Below are 20,457 nucleotides of genomic sequence, written 5' to 3'. Positions count from 1 at the left end.
ACAGTATCAAGGATAATAGAAAGAAATGTAACTTCATTACCCAGACCTCCATGTTACAATTACGCCCATGTGTTACTGCTGACCAATCAGAGTACAGGCACAAAATGTTATCGTTCTGACGGGTGCCTTTACCCAAGACCAGCACGGAAGTATTTTTGATTCACAGGGAAACAAATTTGCTCAACGCTGCGCTTTACCTATCAGGTAAAATTAACAACAGGTGGAAAGATGTCAGAGCCCAGTAAGCAAGATATTGCTGCCATTTTCAAACGACTACGTTCCCTTTCTACGAATAAGGTGAGAGTTGATAAGCTTTATGTCTTTAACGAGGAAGTAGCTAATGTTAGCTAGCTTCGGAGGGGAAAAAAATGACACGTCGCACTGTTTTGCTGTGCAGGGGTAGATGCGTCGTAACAAACGCACATGGAAAAGCTTTGAACCACGTATGCTCATTGCACATCCTCCTGTCAAAATATGTTTTTGCAGTGTTGAAGAAAGAATTAGCATGAACAGTTTAAATGGAAGATAGAACATCCTGGACAGTCACGTTCGAGCCAGCTGTCATGTGGCATGATGACAGTTTGGTCAAAGATGGTACTTTAAGAAACTGGTTGGACAGTCCACTTCTTTAGCGTCAGTGTGTTTATTGTAAATTATAGATGTCTGGTAGATGTTGACTCATGGACACCACAAATATGAAAGACGTTACACAGACATAAACAATACCTTTTTGGCTCATAAACTGTCGATTCCAGCTGTTTCCGTCTGCTGTTTAGGCCTGGTTACATTACACGCGACAATGTTGCAACCGCAAGCATCGAAAAGCTGTTTTGGAAACATTGTTTCCACTATATTGCAACATTTGTAACTAGCTGGTTTAGATCTAATTGTGGTACATTTCGGCGTTCTCTTAATGTGTGGACAAGTAGAGGCAATAAAATAAAGTTTATACTAGAAAGAAATAGGAACATATAAATAGAATATACAGTATGAGGTCAATATTCTGTACTTCAGACCTCCACGCAACTGGGTTGCTTCATTATTTGTTAGTGTTTTGCTATCTATTTGGCATGCGCTCATATTAACTTGCTTATCAGTGTCCCCATAGACGTATCACTGCATGAAGGAAACAGTGAACACCTTGTCTGTATTCAAGTCTCATGTTTTCCAAAGCTGCTGAACTTCTTTCCTATTACAGGCGTGCTTTGACTGTTCGGCTAAGAATCCTAGTTGGGCCAGTATCACCTATGGAGTGTTTCTCTGTATAGACTGCTCAGGAACACACAGGTCATTAGGAGTGCACCTGTCATTCATCAGGTAAGGAACAATGAATGAAAAAACAAATTTGTTGCCTACGCCATCCTGTTCTTTCAGATTTACAGTAGTGGGTAGGGGCTAGGGATTGTTTATGGACAGGACCATTGGCTTCACACAACACACAGTTTGACACGTTATGACCCGATGCAGTGTTCAGAATCAGAACTGTGTATTGTTTGTTTCAGGTCTACTGAGCTGGACTCTAACTGGTCCTGGTACCAGCTACGATGCATGCAGGTGGGCGGCAATGCCAGCGCGGTGAGTAAAGCCATCCATGGTGGGCACTGACTGGTGGGCAGCCACGTCCCAACCTGCTGTGTTAAGCGCTGAGAGGGTGGTACTAGTAGTTATGTTTCTGACTGCATGAGTGGGCATTATTTCTAGAATGTATAGGGTACTGTATGTTGTCATGATGTCACAATAGGGCCCTGTATAATACCTGTATTGTGTATGCAATATTCTGATAACTATTAACAATACCTTTTTTGTATTACAGAGTCGATGTGTAATTCAAACCATTGTTTTCCCCCTGTGTCTCTCAGAATGCCTTCTTTGCCCAGCAAGGCTGCACGTCCAACGCCGCAAACACCAAGTACAACAGCCGGGCCGCTGTGCTCTACCGCGAGAAGATCAAGACCTCGGCCACGCAGGCCACAAGGCGCTTCGGCACTGAGGTGCCACACACATCCATCCAGACATTCCACTGGGCAAAAATGGATTTAGTCAACATTGGTTGCTAGTTATACTGTCTTTAACAACATAATCATGTCGCATCAACATGGCTGGTTTAAAGGAGTGTATACTTAGGTCCTTATAGATGCCAAGGAATCCTCTGTTTTGTTTCCCTGCAGTTGTGGCTGGACAGCCAGGCCCCCCTCTCTCCAACATCTCCTGTCAATAAGGAGGAGGATTTCTTCAGTATGCACGCGCAGGTGTGTGTGTGCTCACCCCTGAGTGTGTGTGTGACTCTTAGTACTTATTTGTTTGAAATTGTAGAAGAGTATGGATGTGTGCATGTTGTTTACATGGTCATGTTGTTTACATACCTTGCATATTTTGGCAGGCATTCCCTGATGATCGTAGCTCCGCCCAGCCTAATATAACAAGCTCCGCCCAGATGAATCTAAGCCCCACCCCAGTAGAGGAACCCTCTACAAAAGAAACCGAGAGGGACAAAAACGGTACACCTCTACTTCAATATTTACACTTCAGAAACACACATACACTTGCATCTGTTTGTCCATGTCGTCTATGCCCTCAACTCTTTCTGTCTTCAGGTAATACAGAGGGTCCCAGTGTTGACGTGCTAAGTGTGTCTCCTAAAGAAGCCTTAGGTAAGAGGACCAAGAAATTATGCCCTAGAGACTAAAGATACTCAACTTGAACCTTAAGCATTAGGAGTACATGAAATATCTGAGCCTGGAACAGTAGCTCTTAGCAGCTTCTATCAACTGTATTCTAATGCCTACTGTCACTTCTCCCTTAGAGTCCTCCTCTCTTCTCAAGAAGAAACCAGCTGGGGCCAAGAAAACAGTATGTACTCTATGGTAGTGGATTAAGGAGGTAATGTTTTTCCCCACACTCCTGTGTGTGTTGTGCTTATGAATAAGAGTGAATTTGGTGATGGTTGTATGTGTGGGTGGGGGATTTAGTGTGAAGGGACTGTGTACATTCCTCATGGATCTTGTGGGTCAGTAGATTAGTAGACGCGTATTCACGTCTGTGTCCTGTGTTTTGTCTCAGTTGGGCGCTAAGAAAGGTGGTCTTGGGGGTAAGAAGGTGAGCAAACAGAGTTTCTGTGACCTGGAGAAGAAAGCACAGGCGGTAGATAAACTCAATGAGAGAGATACAGCACCCACCACCAAGAACAGCCCCCAACCAGCAGAGGAATCCATGTGAGTCTCTCTCCAATTTAAATGGGCTTTAATTGGCCTCGCTCTCTCTCATCCACATGATCTATTATTCTCTAATCTTCACTCTGCTTATCCATTTTTCTCTCTCCACCTCTTTCTCTCTTCCTCCCTCTAGTGGTGCCTCCATGAGACTGGCCTATAAGGATCTGGAAGCGCAGCAGAGGAGTAATACAGAGAAGATGAAGGGGATGGGGGAGAAGAAGAAGGAGCAGGCTGAGAGACTGGGCATGGGCTTTGGCAGCAGGAGGTGTGGGGATAAAAGGATTCGTTTATTTCTTAGAACATCTGTAAAAAGTGTGTTATGTAGAATAGTTTTAAAGGGTTACTTTACATTGCAGGGGATAAGTCACATCTTCTAAAACAGGGATTCGCTAACTTTTTGCTGTGCGATCCCATTTTGATATTAAAACATTTTGGTGACCCCCACCATGTAAAAAATGTATGTAATCAACTGCCAATGTTTACTTATTTAATTTGGGTTATGACAGTCTATTAGAAATGTCAGACAGTATTTTGACAGTATTTCAATCTGACGACTATAGTTTGAAGTGATTGAAATGCATCAGAAATGTATCGGGATGTTCAGAAGATCATCAGGCAATAATGTTGTATGGTCTTCTGTGTAAAAAAGAACATAATTGATTGTTCTTTTTCTCCCAGTCTGATTTAGTGTCTGGTCTTGTCCAATCGGTTCTAACGGCTAGTAAAGGGAAACCGTACGTGTTCCTGAGAGTTATCTTTCAGTGATGGGGTCATAGTATTTTGTAGCTTAAACGGTACTGATGTAAGTTAAAATGTCCTCTCGTGACCCGATGCTCAAATCGGGTGATTTGGTCATGACCCCAAGTTTGGGAAACCCTGATCTAAAATAATTATATTATTGTTGGGACTGAAACATGTAACCATTTGGAGATATTGTGGTAACAAACACTTTGATTATATAACTCCATTCTCTCCCTCCTCTCTATCTCCCTCTAGTGGAGTGTCTCACTCTGTGCTGTCAGACATGCACACTATCCAGCAGGAGAGCCCAGTGGGGTCCAAGCAGCCCACTAAGAGCCGGAGGTACACAGAGAAGGAGGAAGAGGAGACTGACGAAGGCTCCTTTACATCCAGGTCACCACACTACCTACACACTCCGGCAACGTTCCAATACTTTAGCAACGGGTCATTCCTTCTTGGAAGTAATCACTGACATGGCTAGGCTGGTCTCAGATCTCTTAGTGTTGTCTTGTCTTTCCAACTCCCATTACATCACAAAAAGATCTGGGAAAGAAATCCATTAAAATTGAGCTCTCTGACTTCCGGCAATGGCAAAGCTTTAACAATATGCGTCAGCATAGTGTCTTCGAACTTTCAAACAATTTTAAGGCATTTTGACACGGTTTACCTCTTTGTTAATAGTGAGTTGGAAGTAAAAATAATCTATCGCCGAAGCAAAATATGCCCAATATGTCAAAGCCTCAAACGAGGCATGGAAAATTGCCCCTCTCTGACAGCCCTTGTTCGGCATCAGCGGATGCTAGCTCGGAAGAAGCACCAGCATGGTTCAGAATGGAGATGGACAAGGGTATAACAAAAATCCAAGAGACACTTTCTGAACGCCTCAACAAAATTGATGTGCTGGTCGATAAACTCCACGAAGACCAGAAAGTCACAAAGGGATGAGTGGAAAAGAGTTAGAAAAAGACCATGCTGACCACCAGGCTCCCATCCTGGACGTCTGTGAGGAAGTGAACCAAAAATACAAGAAGTTGGAAGACTCCATCTCTAAACTCGAGGAGGAATCTGATTTATTACGAAAATTTCCAAAAGTGCTTGAATTTTAGATTACAAGGTTTCCCGGAGGCCTTGAAGAGACGCGATCTCCTATCTACAGGAATGGTTCCCTGTAGGGCCCGTCGCACCCTACGGAGGTGGCTGCCTGGCCAGGTTGCATGCCAGGGCATTTGTCATTAAATTTCTACGGTACCAGGACACTGTTCGCATCCTCTCTGCTGCCAGAGCAAAGGTAGAGCTCAAGTACGGAGATGCCAGAATCATGATCTTTCCGGATCTTTCTCCCACACTACACAAGAGGAGGATGGCTTTCTCCCCACTGAAGAGACTTCTGCGTCAGGCTGGCTTGGCATACGGCCTGCGCTACCCCGCAACTTTGTGGATCGAAACCAAGAATGGTGAGCTCACATTTGACTCAGTGAAGATGGCTGAAACATACATGAGGAAAGAACTTTCTGACTTGTTCACGTCTACTACACCCCGAGGTAAATTTGGATCATAGCTAATGTTGGCTGTGCTATTTAGCCAGCTCGCTAATTCTACAAGGGTGTAGCTATAGCTACTATACATCCACACTATATGCCAAATAGTTGTGGCTTTTGACTGGGTTTCAAGCCTAACTATGTTTTCTATTACTTCAGGGGATTTGCGCTACTATTACAGTTGCTGGCTTGTTTGTTAGAGATGTATGCTGGCTTTAGTGATACCAAGACAGGGATAAGCTTCTCACTGGCTGGCTGATAGCTTCGTGTGTGTGTGTGTGTGTGTGTGTGTGTGTGTGTCTGTGTCACACACACTTTGATTACAACAATAATGACCGTAATATTTAGCCGGACATTCACCCTCACCCCCCAAAACTTTTTTGGGAGGGGGGGGGGGGGTTGGTGTGTGAGGGTGAACTCAGGAGGATGGTGATTGTTTAACTACTAGTCCCTATTTTATATTTGAGAGATGATAGTTATCGTCTAGTAAAGGTTTTCATTTATACGTCATAGCTTGATTTCTTTTTTCCTGACCTGCTGGGTGAGTTTGTGGTCATCGCTTTTGTCCCGCGCGGCACAGGTTTCAGGGCGCTTTGGCGAGTGCCGATTGGTTGACATTTGGGTGTGCAGGTAGGCTCTGTTGGTGACTGAACGCACCAGAGTTTTATTTGTATTTATTTTTGTTGACATCAAGTTAAAAAGGCTAAATAGTCCGGTCATTATTGTTGTAATCAAATTGTGTTTTGTTACTTGACTAACAATATTTTCATGCTACAAGGAACAGTCAATGTACTTCTAATTCCATATACATATTATTTAGAATTAACCTAATTCGAGCAATGCTATGCATAGCAGGTACATCTAGCTTAAAGACTAGCGTCTAAGGATATGGGTTCTTTAACTCCCTCAGTTGGGGAGGGGGATGGGTGGGTTTGTGGTAGGGTCAGGGTATTAGCTCACGAGATGTTTACTACTTTATACTTTCATTTCATTTTGTGCACGTTATGTATATACACAACGCAATTTTGTTTCTTTCCTTTTCCCTATTTATTTTCTTTAAAGATGTCGGCACCTAATAACTATACATTTATGACCCTTAACATTAGGGGTACTAAATGCCCAGTCACTTAACATTAGGGGTAGTGTACCTACCTATTTTCCACCATAATTTGCAAATAAATTCATTAAAAATCCTACAATGTGATTTTCTGGATTGTTTTCCCTCATTTTGTCTGTCATAGTTGAAGTGTACCTATGATGAAAATTACAGGCCTCATCTTTTTAAGTGGGAGAACTTGCACAATTGGTGGCTGACTAAATACTTTTTTGCCCCACTGTACAAAGATGTATATCAGATAATTCTGCCCTGCTGGCTTCAGTACCTGTCAGTAGAGCACAGCCACCCTCAAGAAGATGGAGGTTTGGCACATACTTACTAAATAATCCCACATTTGTAACATTTCTGAACACTCAAATAGACATATTTTTTTAGCACCAATAACAACTGCCTCCCTCCTCATTTTATGGGAAGCTCTCCTTGCATATCTGAGGTGGCAAATCATATCCTTTAGTTCAGGTGCTCGTTAGATGTATAAGGCTCAAGTAAATTCATTGGAGAATGAAATAGTGTAACATTTGACAACTCAACTCTACAAAAACTAGACTCAAAGCAATTGGAATATAACACCCCTGACTACCCATAATGCGGGAAATCTCTTAGGACAAAACTACTACGAACATGGAGATAAAGCAGGAAAGTTGCTTGCTTGGCAGATAAGACGAGAGGATGCAAGTAGAGTTATTAGCTCTATTAAGCTACCCAATAACAGTTGTTCACAGTCCTGAGGAAATGAATCTAGTATTTTAATGAGTTTTATGAAACATTCTACAAGTCTGAAGGGGATGCCCCTGCCACAATGCATGAGTTTTTGAACAAACTCAATGTACAAACTTTAACTGACGAGGATAAAGAGCACTTGGAGAAAGAGATTACATCAGAGTAAATTAGGGAATCCATTTACAACACTGCTGGGGGAAATCACCAGGGTTAGACAGATTCCCAGTTGAATTCTATCGATCCTTTTTACCCAAACTATTTGAGCCTCTTTGCAGTATGTTTAACTATGCCATAGAGACAAACACTCCCAGGCACACTTGAACAGGCCCTGGTCACAGTTTTGTTAACCTGGGAAAGATCCTCTGCTTTGTGGGTCGTATAGACCAATATCTCTATTGAACACTTCATATAAGATTCTTGCGAAACTCAAAGCTCTTAGACTGGATAAGGTACTTCCGGACTTGGTTGATATGGACCAAACAGGCTTTGTAAGAAACCGCTCTTCTCCTGATATCAGAAGATTATTTAGTATTATACATTATGTAGAGAATGGCCAAGAATCTGTAGTGGCGGCATCATTAGATGCAGAAAAAGCTTTTTGACTACTTAGAATGGAACTACCTGTTTGAAGTTTTACAGAGGATGAATATTGGACCTAAGTATGTAGGTCTGATTAGATTACTGTACAAATGTCCGGCAGCTCAGATCCTGACTAATGGAAACATTTCCTCACAGTTCATGTGGCATAAGACAGGGTTTTCCCCCTAGTCCTCTCCTTTTTGTCTTTGGCTATATAGCCACTGGCAGAAGATTTTAGATCTCATCCATCCATCCATGTGTGTTCGTATAGGTGGGCCTGAACATCTGGTCTCGCTATATGCCGATGACATTTTGCTTTACCCCACTAAACCAGAAATTCTACTCAGAGCATTAGTTGACATCCTGAAAGAATATCGGACCTTTTCAGGAGGGCAGTTATTAACAGGGCAGTTATGCAGAACCCAATCTTAGACCAGCCGTTTTCTATGAAACCACAGAAAATGACATCTTGGATTGCAAATTCCTTCTGAAATTATTAAGACATATCAACTGAACTATACTCCACTTCTCAAAAAGGTTGGGGAAGAATTGGATAGATGGTGGAATTTACTAATTTCTCTTATTGGGCAGGTCAATTGTGTAAACATGAATATATTACCACAATTCTTGTACCTTTTTCAAACTTTGCCCTTTCCTATTCCCAAAGCTTTTTTCAAACAACTTGATATGAAGGTTTCTTCATTTCTGTGGAAAGGGAAACCCTCCCCAGAGTTAAACTCACAACTTTATGCAAACCATACTCAGAAGGACTAACTCTACCTGATTTCCAGTTGTATTACTGGGCATGTCAGTTAAAGGCTGTGTGGGTATGGCAAGATACAAGTTCACCCTCTTGGGGACAGAGAAGTGTCTGACCCCTGCTACATTGGCATCTATACCTTATATTAGCCCACCTAAAGCTTTGCTAGGTCTCATAAATACCCCTTTCATTAAAAACACTTTAAATATATGGATTGAAGTCTGAAAACAAACAGAAGAGCTTAGATCTATATATGAACAAACACCTTTCTATAATAACCCCATCTTACCCAAAGCCCTGAGAGATGGTATTACATTTTCTTGGTTCAACAAAGGAATGAAAACATTTGGTGATCTCTATAGAGAAGGTGAACTACTCTCCTTTCAACAACTGGCATCTCATTTTCAGTTACCTCATGCATTTCTTCAAGTACCTACAGGTTAGGCATTACATTGCCACTCAGCAGGGAGGTAGGATTCAGCCCATGAGTAAACTTATAACTGATAAACTGTGGCTGGGGAGGAAAGGGGTCAAAGGTTTAATTTACTACATGTACTCTGGTCTTCAAGCTCTGTTGGGGAACGATAAACCTCAAAGCTTGCATGAAGTGGCATGATGACCTTGGTCTCATTGAGGATGAGAAATGGGGAAAGCTCTTTTTAGATGCTCAGCATCTTTCATTTAACACAAGGCACATGTTGATGCAATTCAATATTTTACGTAGGGTCTACTTTACACCAGAGAGACTGTAGAAGATCAATTCCAAGTATTCCAAATGTTGCACTTTTGCATATGTTTTTGTTCTGCCCTGAACTAAGAAATTATTGGAAAGACATTCAGATCTTATCACAGGTCACTAATATGACGGTACCACTAGATCCTTCCCTTATACTTTTTGGGAGATGATTCTCTTCTACCAGTTAATATTTGTAGCAAAACCAGATTCATTAAATTGTCAGTCAATTGCAGCCAATAAATGCACAGCTATTATATAGAAGGGTGACACTCCACCAAGCAAGCGGATAGTTCTTTCAGCCACATCTTCCTATATTCCATCAGAAAAAATAACATAACATTTATGTAATAAATCCTTTGAATTTCCTGATGTCTGGGGGACTTTCAGAAGTTTCTAGAGACGTCACCGTAGCTGCCTCATTACTACTTTCTTCATTAATTTATTGTTTTTGTGTTGGATAATTTATTTTCTAGCATGCAATGTGAAGGTCATTCTGTTTCTTTTTTCTTGTTGATAATCAGTGAAGCTAATACCGGGGTAGGGAGGGGTGCGTTTCTGGGTTGGGGAGGGAAGGGTTTTGCACGATGTGCCCCCATGTAGCATGGTGTTTTGTGTAGCTGGAAGGAATAACGGGATTAATTGTTACATTTTGATTGTTAAATTGTAAAAAGAAATGCCAATATATATTGTAATAAAAACAACAATTGAGCTCTCTTTTCCATATGAAACCCATCAGGATGTCGATGACCAGTTCAATGACCAAGTTTGATGACCCGACAGAATCCTCTGACAAGTTCTTCTCCAATTGGAGCGAGACGGGGGAGTCTGGCTGGAGGAAAGAGAGCAGGAAGCCAGAGCCAGACTTCTACCTGAGCACCAAGAGTTCCTCACAGGACGACAGGTACTATATGACTATTTGATTTCCAGGGATGAAAATACAGAGATGCATGTGAAAAAGTAACATTTTATTTTGGCTGTATAAGTCCCCTGAGCCACTTTCTTTTTTACATTTCTTCTCTATTTTAAGTTTCTCACTGCAGTTGTCCCTGAATGCACCCTCCCTCTCTCACACACAGGACCGCAGCCCGGCGGAAAGCAGACCCAGTCCCTGTCTCAGACTCAGGCGACGCCCGCAAGAAGTTTGGGGACGTCAAGGCCATCTCCTCTGACATGTACTTTGGCAAGCAGGATGACTCTGAGGTAGGCACACTGTCACAGGACACACACATACAGTACCAGTCAAAAGTTGACATATCTACTCATTTCAGGGTTTTTCTTTATTTTTACAATTTTCTACTTTGTAGAATAATAGTGAAGACATCAAAACTATGAAATAACACATATGGAATCATGTAGTAACCACAAGTGTTTAAAAAAAACATTTTTATATTTGAGGTTCTTCAAGGTAACCACCCTTTGCCTTGATGACAGCTTCGCACATGCTTGGCATTCTCTCAACCAGCTTCATGAGGTAGTTAGTTACCTGGAATGCATTTAAATTAACAGGTGTGCCTTGTTAAAATGTAATTTGTGGAATCTCTTTCCTTAATGCGTTTGAGCCAATCAGTTGGGTTGTGACAAAGTAGGGGTGGTATACAGAAGATAGCCCTATTTGGTCCATATTATTAGAAGAACAGCTCAAATGAGTGAAGAGAAACTACAGTACATTACATTAAGAAATTAAGGTCAGTCAATGTGGAAAATTGAAAGAACTTTGAAAGTTTCTTCAAGTGCAGTCTCAAAAACCATCAAGCGTTATGATGAAACTGGCTCTCATGAGGACCACCATAGGAAAGGAATACCCAGTTAACTCTGCTGCAGAGGATACGTTTATAAGAGTTAACAGCCTCATATTGCAGCCCAAATAAATACTTCACAGAGTTCAAGTAACACACATCTCAAAGTCAACTGTTCAGGCCTTCATGGTCAAATTGCTGCAAAGAAACCACTACTAAAGGACACCAATAATAATAAGACTTGCTTGGGCCAAGAAACACGAGCAATGGACAATAGACAAGTGGCATTCTGTCATTTTAGTCTGAGTCCAAATTTGCGATGTTTTGTTCCAACCGCAGTGTCTTTGTGACGCAAAGTAGGTGAACGGATGATCTCCGCATGTGTGGTTCCCACCGTGAAGAGTGGGGGTGCTTTGCTGGTGACACGGTCTGTGATTTTATTTAGTATTCAAGGTACACTTAATCAGCATGGCTACCACAGCATTCTGCAGCGATACGCCATCCCATCTGGTTTGCGCTTGGTGGGACTGTCATTTGTTTTTCTAAGGACAATGACTCAGCACACCTCCAGGCTGTGTAAGCCTATTTAACCAAGAAGGAGAGTGATGGAGTGCTGCATCAGATTACTTGGCCTCCACAATCACCCAACCTCAACCCAACTAAGATGGTTTGGGATGAGTTGGACCGCAGAGTGAAGGAAATGCAGCCAACAAGTGCTCAGCATATGTGGGAACTCCTTCAAGACTGTTGGAAAAGCATTCCAGGTGAAACTGGTTGAGAGAATGCCAAGCGTGTGTAAAGCAGTCATCAAGGCAAAGGGTGGCGACTTTGAAGAATCTCAAATCTAAATTATCTTTTGATTTAACACTTTTTTGGTTACTACATGATTCCGTATGTGTTATTTCTTAGTTTTTGTGTCTTTGCTATTATTCTACAATCTAGAAAATTACTAGAATCAAAAAAAAAACTTGAATGAGTAGGTGTTCTAAAACTATTGACCAGTAGTGAATATATGAAAAAATGGATTCGTAATGACAAATTATTTGGGTCTATAATTATGTTGTACTGATGTTCCTACCTTTTTGATCTAATTGACTGCCAGTATCAAATCTCTGCCAGTGTTGACTGTTCTGGTTAAAGTTTTATGCTAGGCTGTGATGTCCTACAAGCCTCTCAGGCTGGTGTATACAGTTAATTTGGTGCTGTGGAATTTATGTCTTTCTCAGAGAAGAATGTTAGACATTTTCTCTGCTTTTGTCCTGACTGTGTTTCCCTGTTGCAACATTGCTTTTTTAAATTATCTACAACTGCTGTCTTTTTTTTATCCACCTGAAAATTCCTATTACAGTAATACCCCTATGTGTAGTATGTTCATTGTTTAGTATCAAGTATGTCATTTGAAGTATAAAGTATTAATATGGTTGTTTCCATGCAGTATGAGGCGAAGACTCGCCTGGAGAGGTTCTCTGGAAGCAACTCCATCAGCTCAGCTGACCTGTTTGATGACCCAAAGAAACAGATGGGTAGGGAAGCCAACTAGTGTATACTTAACCATTTCATACAGTGCATTCGGGAAAGTATTCAGACCCCTTGTCTTTTTCCACATTTTGTTACGTTACAGCCTTATTCTAAAATGGATTCAATAGTTTTTTTCCCCTTGTCAATCTACGCACAATACCCCATAATGACAAAGCAAAAACAGGTTTTTAGGAATGTTTGTAAATTGTATTAATCTAAAAATTGACATCACATTTACATAAGTATTCAGACCCTTTATTCAGTACTTTGGTGAAGCACCTTTGGGTATGACACTACAAGCTTGGCAGACCTGTATTTGGGGAGTTTTCCCATTCTTCTTTGCAGATCCTCTCAAGCTCTGTCAGGTTGGACGAGGAGCGTCACTGCACAGCTTTTTCAAGTGTCTCCAGAGATGTTAGTTTGGGTTCAAGTCTGGGCTCTGGTTGGGCCACTCAAGGACGTTCAGAGACTTGTCCCAAAGCCACTCCTGTGTTGTCTTTGCTGTGTGCTTAGGGTCGTTGTGCTGTTGGAAGGGGAACCTTTACCCCAGTCTGACGTCCTGAGCACTCTGTAGCAGGTTTTCATCTGTACTTTGCGCCATTCATCTTTGCCTCATCCTGACTAGTCTCCCAGGCCCTGCTACTGAAAAAACATCACGATGCTGCAACCACCATGCTTCCCTGTAGGGATGGTGCCAGGTTTCTTCCAGATGTGACGATTGGCATTCAGGCCAAAGAGTTCAATATTGGTTTCATCAGACCAGAGAATCTTGTTTCTCATTGTCTGAGAGTAGATGCCTGTTGTCAAACTCCAAGCGGGCTGTCATGTACCTTTTTTTACTGAGTGGTGGCTTCAGTCTGGCCACTCTACCATAAAGGCCTGATTGGTGGAGTGCTGCAGAGATGGTTGTCCTTCTGGAAGGTTCTCCCATCTCCACAGAGGAACTCTGTTAGAGTGAACATCGGAAGAGTCTTGGTGGTTCTAAAATTATTCAATTTTTAAGAATGATGGAGGCCACTGTGTTCTCACACCTTCAATGCTGCAGAAATGTTTGTGTACCCTTTCCCAGATCTGTACCTCAACACAATCCTGTCTTGGAGCTTTACGGGCAATTCCTTCGACCTCATGACTTGGTTTTTGCTCTGACATGCACTGTCAACTGTGGGACCTTACATACGTGTGTATGGATATAGAAAGATATCTGTGTGTAAGTTCCCAGAGTTGACAGTGCATGTCAGAGCAAAAACCAAGTCCTCAATTGGCAGCTTGATTAAATAGTACCCGCAAAACACCAGTCTCAAGGTCAACAGGGAAGAGGCGACTCCGGGATGCTGGCCTTCTAGGCAGAGTTCCTCTGTCCAGTGTCTGTGTTCTTGTGCCCATCTTAATGTTTCCTTTTTATTGGCCAGTCTGAGATATGGCTTTTTCTTTGCAACTCTGCCTAGAAGGCCAACATCCCGGAGTCACCTCTTCACTGTTGACATTGAGACTAGTGTTTTTTGCGGGTACTATTTAATGAAGCTGCCAGTTGATGACTTGTGAGGTGTCTGTTTCTCAAACTAGACACTCGAATGTACTTCTTGCTCAGTTGTGCACCGGTGCCTCCCACTCCTCTTTCTATTCTGGTTAGCGCCAGTTTGCGCTATTCTGTGAAGGGAGTAGTACACAGTGTTGTATGGTATCTTCAGTTTCTTGGCATTTTCTCGCATGGAATAGCCTTCATTTCTCAGAACAAGAATAGACTGACGAGTTTCAGAAGAAAGGTCTTTGTTTCTGGCCATTTTGAGCCTGTAATCGAACCCACAAATGTTGATGCTCCAGATACTCAACTAGTCTAAAGAAGGCCAGTTTTATTGCTTCTTCAATCAGAACAACCGTGTTCAGCTGTGCTAACATAATTGCAAAAGGGTTTTCTAATGATCAATTATCCTTTTTAAAATAATAAATTTGGATTTGCGAACACAACGTGCCGTTGGAACACAGGAGTGATGGTTGCTGATAATGGGCCTCTGTACGCCTATGTAGATATTCCGTAACAAATCTGCCGAATCCAGCTACAATCGTCATTTACAACATTAACAATGTCTACACTGTATTTCTGATAAATTTGATATTTTAATGGACATAATTAGCTTTTCTTTCAAAATCAAGGGAATTTAAGTGACCCCATACTTTTGATCGGTAATGTATACAGTTGAAGTCGGAAGTTTACGTACACCTTAGCCAAATATATTTAAACTCAGTTTTTCACCATTCCTGACATTTAATCAGAGTAAACATTCCCTGTCTTAGGTCAGTTAAGATCACCACTTTATTTTAAGAATGTGAGATGTCAGAATAATAGTGGTGATTTATTTCAGCTTTTATTTTTTTAATCACGTTTCCAATGGGTCAGAAGTTTACATACACTCAATTAGTATTTGGTAGCATTGCCTTTTAAATTGTTTAACTTGGGTCAAACGTTTAGGGTAGACTTCCACAAGCTTCCCACAATAATTTGGGTGAATTTTGTAACTGAGTCAGGTTTGTAGGCCTCCTTGCTCGCACACGCTTTTTCAGTTCTGCCCACAAATGTTCTATTTGATTGAGGTCAGGGCTTTGTGATGGCCACTCCAATACCTTGACTTTGTTGTCCTTAAGCCATTTTGCCACAACTTTAGATGTTTGCTTGGGGTCATAATCCATTTGGAAGACCCATTTGTGACCAAGCTTTAAGCTTTAACTTCCTGACTGATGTCTTGAGATGTTGCTTCAATATATCCACAATTTTCCATCTTCATGATGCCATCTATTTTGTGAAGTGCACTAGTCCCTCCTGCAGCGAAGCACCCCCCACAACATGATGCTGCCACCCCTGTGCTTCACGGTTGGGATGGTGTTCTTCGGCTTGCAAGCATCCCCTTTTTTCCTCCAAACATAACAACGGTCATTATGGCCAAACAGTTCTATTTTTGTTTCATCAGACCAGAGGACATTTATCCAAAAAGTACGATCTTTGTCTCCATGTGCAGTTCTAAACCATAGTCTGGCTTTTTTTATGGTGGTTTTGGAGTAGTGGCTTCCTTGCTGAGCGGCCTTTCAGGTTATGACGATATTAGGACTTTTGTACCTGTTTCCTCCAGCATCTTCACAAGGTCCTTTGCTGCTGTTCTGGGATTGATTTGTACTTTTCGCACCAAAGTACGTTCATCTCTACGAGACAGAACGTGTCTCCTTCCTGAGCGATATGACGGCTGCGTGGTCCCATGGTGTTAATACTTGCGTACTCATGTTTGTACAGATGAACGTGGTACCTTCAGGCGTTTGGAAATTGCTCCCAAGGATGAACCAGACTTGTAGAGGTCTACCATTTTTTTTCTGAGGTCTTGGCTGATTTCTTTTGATTTTCCCATGATGTCAAGCAAAGAGGAACTGAGTTTGAAGGTAGGCCTTGAAATAATCCACAGATACACCTCCAATTGACTCAAACTATGTCAATTAGCCTATCAGAAGCTTCTAAAGCCATGACATCATTTTCTGGAATTTTCCAAACTGTTTAAAGGCAGTCAACTTAGTATATGTACACTTCTGACCCACTGGAATTGAGATGCAATGGGTTATAAGTTAAATAATCTGTCTGTAAAATGTTTTTTTAATAATTACTTGTGTCATGCACAAAGTAGATATCCTAACCAACTTGACAAAACTGTAGTTTTTTAACAAGAAATTTGTGGAGTGGTTGAAAAACCGAGTTTTAATGACTCCAACTTCACACGGACCCCAAACCGGCTGCGACTGTACGCCATCGTGCATAAATGTATTTTGTCCCCCCCACACCAAACGTGGTCACGACGCACAGGTTAAAATATCCAACAAACTGAACCAATTATATTCATTTGGGGACAGGTCAAAAAACATTGAACATTTATGGGTTGTTAGCTTGCACTTGCTAGCTAATTTGTCCTATTTAGCTAGCTTGCTGTTGAGATCTAATTTGTCCTGGGGATATAAACATTGAGTTATTTTACCTGAAATACACAAGGTCCTCTACTCTGACTGTTTTATGTGGATTAATTGGCAATGAGTCCAGATCTAAATCCCATTAACTTGTGGAGAGATCTGAAAACAGCAGTTAGGAGAAGGCAGTTATTTTGACCAAAGGCTGTGCTACCAAATATAAAGTCTAGGGTGTCAATCATTTTGTCAATGTAATTTCTTACATTTAAATGGATATTAAGTTCTGAATCAAAAACAAATATTCTATAATATTAACAGTGAAATAAAGAATTGACCAAATACTTTGTTCAATTTCTTGAGTTACAAAAAAGTGCAAGGGTGACAATATTTTTGGCCATGACTGTAGACAGGTGTGCCTTTCCAAATCATGGCCAATCAATAGAATTGACATCTCAAGGATGGTCATTGAAAACAACAGGATGCACCTGAGCTCAATTTCATGTCTCCATAGTCTGAATAGTTATTTAAATCGGGTATTTGTTATTTTAATACATTTGCAAACGTTTCGAAAAACATGTAGATTGATTTAAAAAAAATCATTTTTAGAATAAAGCTGTAACGTAACAAAGTGGAAAATGTCAAGGTGTCTGAATACTTTGAGTGCACTGCATATCACACTTTCAAGTATACAATTTAACCATTTTATATCACTAAATCAAGTGAACACCAGGGCCCATATTCACAAACATCTGAGTAGGATCAGTTTTGCCTTTAAGATCATATTGAATTAGACAGGGGATCTGATCCTAGATCAGCACTCCTAGTCAGTGAGGCTTTATTAATCCAAGCACTGCATGTGTACGCCTCCACAATTTAAACATCAGAAGAAGGATCATTATAAAGCAACTGTCACCACCACTGATGTTACTAACCATCTCTCTCTCTCCGGTCCCCATGTAGCCAGCTCATATCGTCTGACCAACATGCTGCCCAGTGCTCCAGACATGTCCCAGCTGAAGCTGGGGGTCCGCTCTGCGGCCGGGAGGCTGTCCGTCATGGCCAGCGGAGTAGTCACGTCCCTTCAGGTTTGTGGTTCAGATGGCCCTGTTGGTTGGAGCTTGGTGCTAGCAGCAGATTGACTCCCACATGGGCCACATACTGAAGTCAATGTGTTATGGGGACTGTAAGCCATAAGGCAATTTCAACACAATAAGAACTTGACCTTCTTTATATCATCATTATTCCAATTGGAAATCCATTTTCTTGATTTATTTACTATGTAAGTGCACAGTAACAACAATATCCGTGACTATTTTGTCAAAGGCATGCTAGATACAACATACTAGTTACCAAAGTACATTGTGTATAAGGGCAACTTTAAGGTTACCTAATTATGCAGCGTCAACACTCAGACAACTGGTACGGTGTGAGCAGTAGGTTCTTACGTTGTTGTGTATCTCATTTGTTTCAGGACCACTACAGTGCGTGAGTCCAGTGTGTGTACCTGTGTTATGACACACACACACAACCTGTTAGGTCCCCTGGGTATTGGAGTCGGTAAACATCCTTACGTGCGATGGACAAGTTCAGCCGTGCAGGAGAGGGAGAGATATGGACGGAGAGAGCGAATTAGTGACATTGTGTAGGCCAGAACATAGGCTGTAGCTGTGTGTGTGTGTGTGTGTGTGTATATAGCAGCTATTTGAATAAAGGATGAATTATCTACATTGGAGTTATGTCGAAACAACATCCTCTATGAGGTAGATGTATGAAGAACACTTATTTACGCAGCTTATTATTTAATCTCTCCAGGCCTTTAGTTTTGATATTTACATCAATGGTATTCAAAATAAAATGTTATCATCCATTATGGTTCTAATTGAGGGTGACTTAGGTTTTGGGTTCCTTTTCCCCTGTGCAATTGTTATTGAATCATGTCATCTTGGTCACCTTGGTTTTTATGTAGCTATTTGCAATGAAGACATGTATTTTTCTACATGCGGTATGTAAATAATTTAGTTAATTAATCTGATGGGCATTGTTTTAATTACCTGCCAAATGCAGAGAGATGTTGCCATGTAGGATACATGTCTTAAATTTTAGGGTGCCTTCAAACCAAAATGCCTGCGACACGTTGTGCGTGTGCCGATTCACTGAATGTGTGTTTGGAGGTATGGTGAAGTGGAGAACATTCGAGGTGGGAGAAACATTGTTTTACATTGGTTGACAGACCTCTAGTCAGGATGGGCTGCAACACAATGTCCCCATCTCATCTGTTGGACAGTGTAGATCTTCCATTTCATTCACTTCTATCCACCTGTACACTGCTCTCTGAAAAAAGGTGTTTGCTGTGCTTTTGAAGCATTGTTTGCATTGGTTTGAAAGTGCCCTTCGTCTTGGAAGTGTACTTATGTCTGTCACTCATTTGTCACTTGACTGAAGGACCAAATACTTATTGATTTCTTTGTGTAATATATATATATATGTGTGTGTGTGTGTGTGTGTGTGTGTGTGTGTGTGTGTGTGTGTGTGTGTGTGTATAGACACACTGGTCGGATACGGTCCTGTACAGTGTAGCATGATCTGGTCTGCCTCAGCAGCCAAACATATTCTCCATATTACTATTGACTACTCCCTTCATTCATCTGAACTGATAGCATCTTAATGTTCTGTCCCAGTACTCTCAAAGGCTGAGTTTAGACAGGCAGCACAATTCTGGTCTTTTTCTTCTCACTAATAGGTCTTTTGACCAATCAAGTGTGCTTTTTAAAAAGATCTGGTGTGAAAAGATCTGTGTAAAAAAATAATCAGAATTGGGCTGCCTGTCTAAACGCAGGCAAATAACTGATTCTATTTTATGTGACCACATTAGTTTGTGAGGAACACAGGACACCCATCCAATTATTTTACTCTTCTGTGGCTATGAAGGAAAAGAGATGAGGAAAGGAACTCATGCAAAAGAAATGGGGCGTGGCCCTCTGTGATCAAGGACCCATTGGCTGCCCTCCCTAGAGCCTGACTCATTTCAACAACAGTTGTACTATGTGTTTAGTGAAGGGTAAATTCTGACCCTTTGCTGAGCATATTCATTGTAAATGACCTCTGTGAACTGTGTACCTTGCAGATAATATTTAGGGTGTTTAGAGTATATTTTCACACACTGGGTATATGTGGGTTATATTTTGGGAGTTTATGCATAATGTGGTTTTGTTATTTTGAGGGGATTGGCTAGAAGTCTGTAACTGGATGTTGCTAGAGGTATTTCTTGCTCCCTAGTATCACCTACCGAACTCTCATTTAATGCATATTTTTCTCATTTTGATCCTTACTAATTCGAACTCTTGAGTTGAGATTTAACACTGAAGTGAAATATATTTAAGATGCAACGTTACCCATTTGAATCTGGATTTTGTATAGTGTGTAATTCAGTGACCAACCAGGGCTTTTGTTCATTCTCTTTCTACTATAATCCAAAGAATTAGGATACATGTGCACATGCCCTAAAAATGTCAATTATGGGAAGATCTAGTTTTTGTATTTGTATTAGAACCTGCAAGTAAACATTTTTTTTACTTGAATGTACATCTATAGAACAGTACCTGAAGCATTGCATTAGTTTCCAAATGACTGTTTACCAACAAATACATCTATAGACATGGGCTCTTTAGAGATCCATTCAATTTGTGTAATCAAGGTGTGTATCATTGTTAGCTGCTGTGTATAAGAAACTTTGCTTCAGAATAAAAATTATACTGCACTTGCATGTCCTCAGTGGCAGACTTACCATTAGGCAACTCAGGCAGTTGCCTGGGCCTTGTAAACTTGTCATGATTCTGTTTAATAAAACATCATTTCTGTTATCTT

At 41.1% G+C, this 20,457-nt stretch overlaps 1 protein-coding gene across 1 annotated transcript; it reads left to right on the top strand.

Moving 5' to 3' along the window:
- Positions 1-68: 68 nt before the first annotated feature.
- On the top strand, positions 69-20,453 carry LOC109910283 (ADP-ribosylation factor GTPase-activating protein 3). Its single transcript, XM_020509421.2, has 16 exons — positions 69-297; positions 1,199-1,317; positions 1,503-1,575; positions 1,860-1,991; positions 2,169-2,249; positions 2,381-2,498; positions 2,595-2,651; positions 2,804-2,850; positions 3,061-3,212; positions 3,346-3,477; positions 4,209-4,346; positions 10,140-10,304; positions 10,480-10,603; positions 12,575-12,662; positions 17,554-17,678; positions 18,065-20,453. Exons 1-16 carry the CDS (start codon positions 229-231, stop codon positions 18,080-18,082), a joined length of 1,638 nt encoding a protein of 545 aa, XP_020365010.2. The 5' UTR covers positions 69-228; the 3' UTR covers positions 18,083-20,453.
- Positions 20,454-20,457: the final 4 nt, after the last annotated feature.

The sequence above is a fragment of the Oncorhynchus kisutch genome, linkage group LG19 (assembly GCF_002021735.2).
Source record: "Oncorhynchus kisutch isolate 150728-3 linkage group LG19, Okis_V2, whole genome shotgun sequence".
Classification (NCBI taxonomy): domain Eukaryota; kingdom Metazoa; phylum Chordata; class Actinopteri; order Salmoniformes; family Salmonidae; genus Oncorhynchus; species Oncorhynchus kisutch.
Note: the sequence above shows the minus strand (reverse complement) of the source record. Positions and strands in the feature narration are given on the sequence as shown.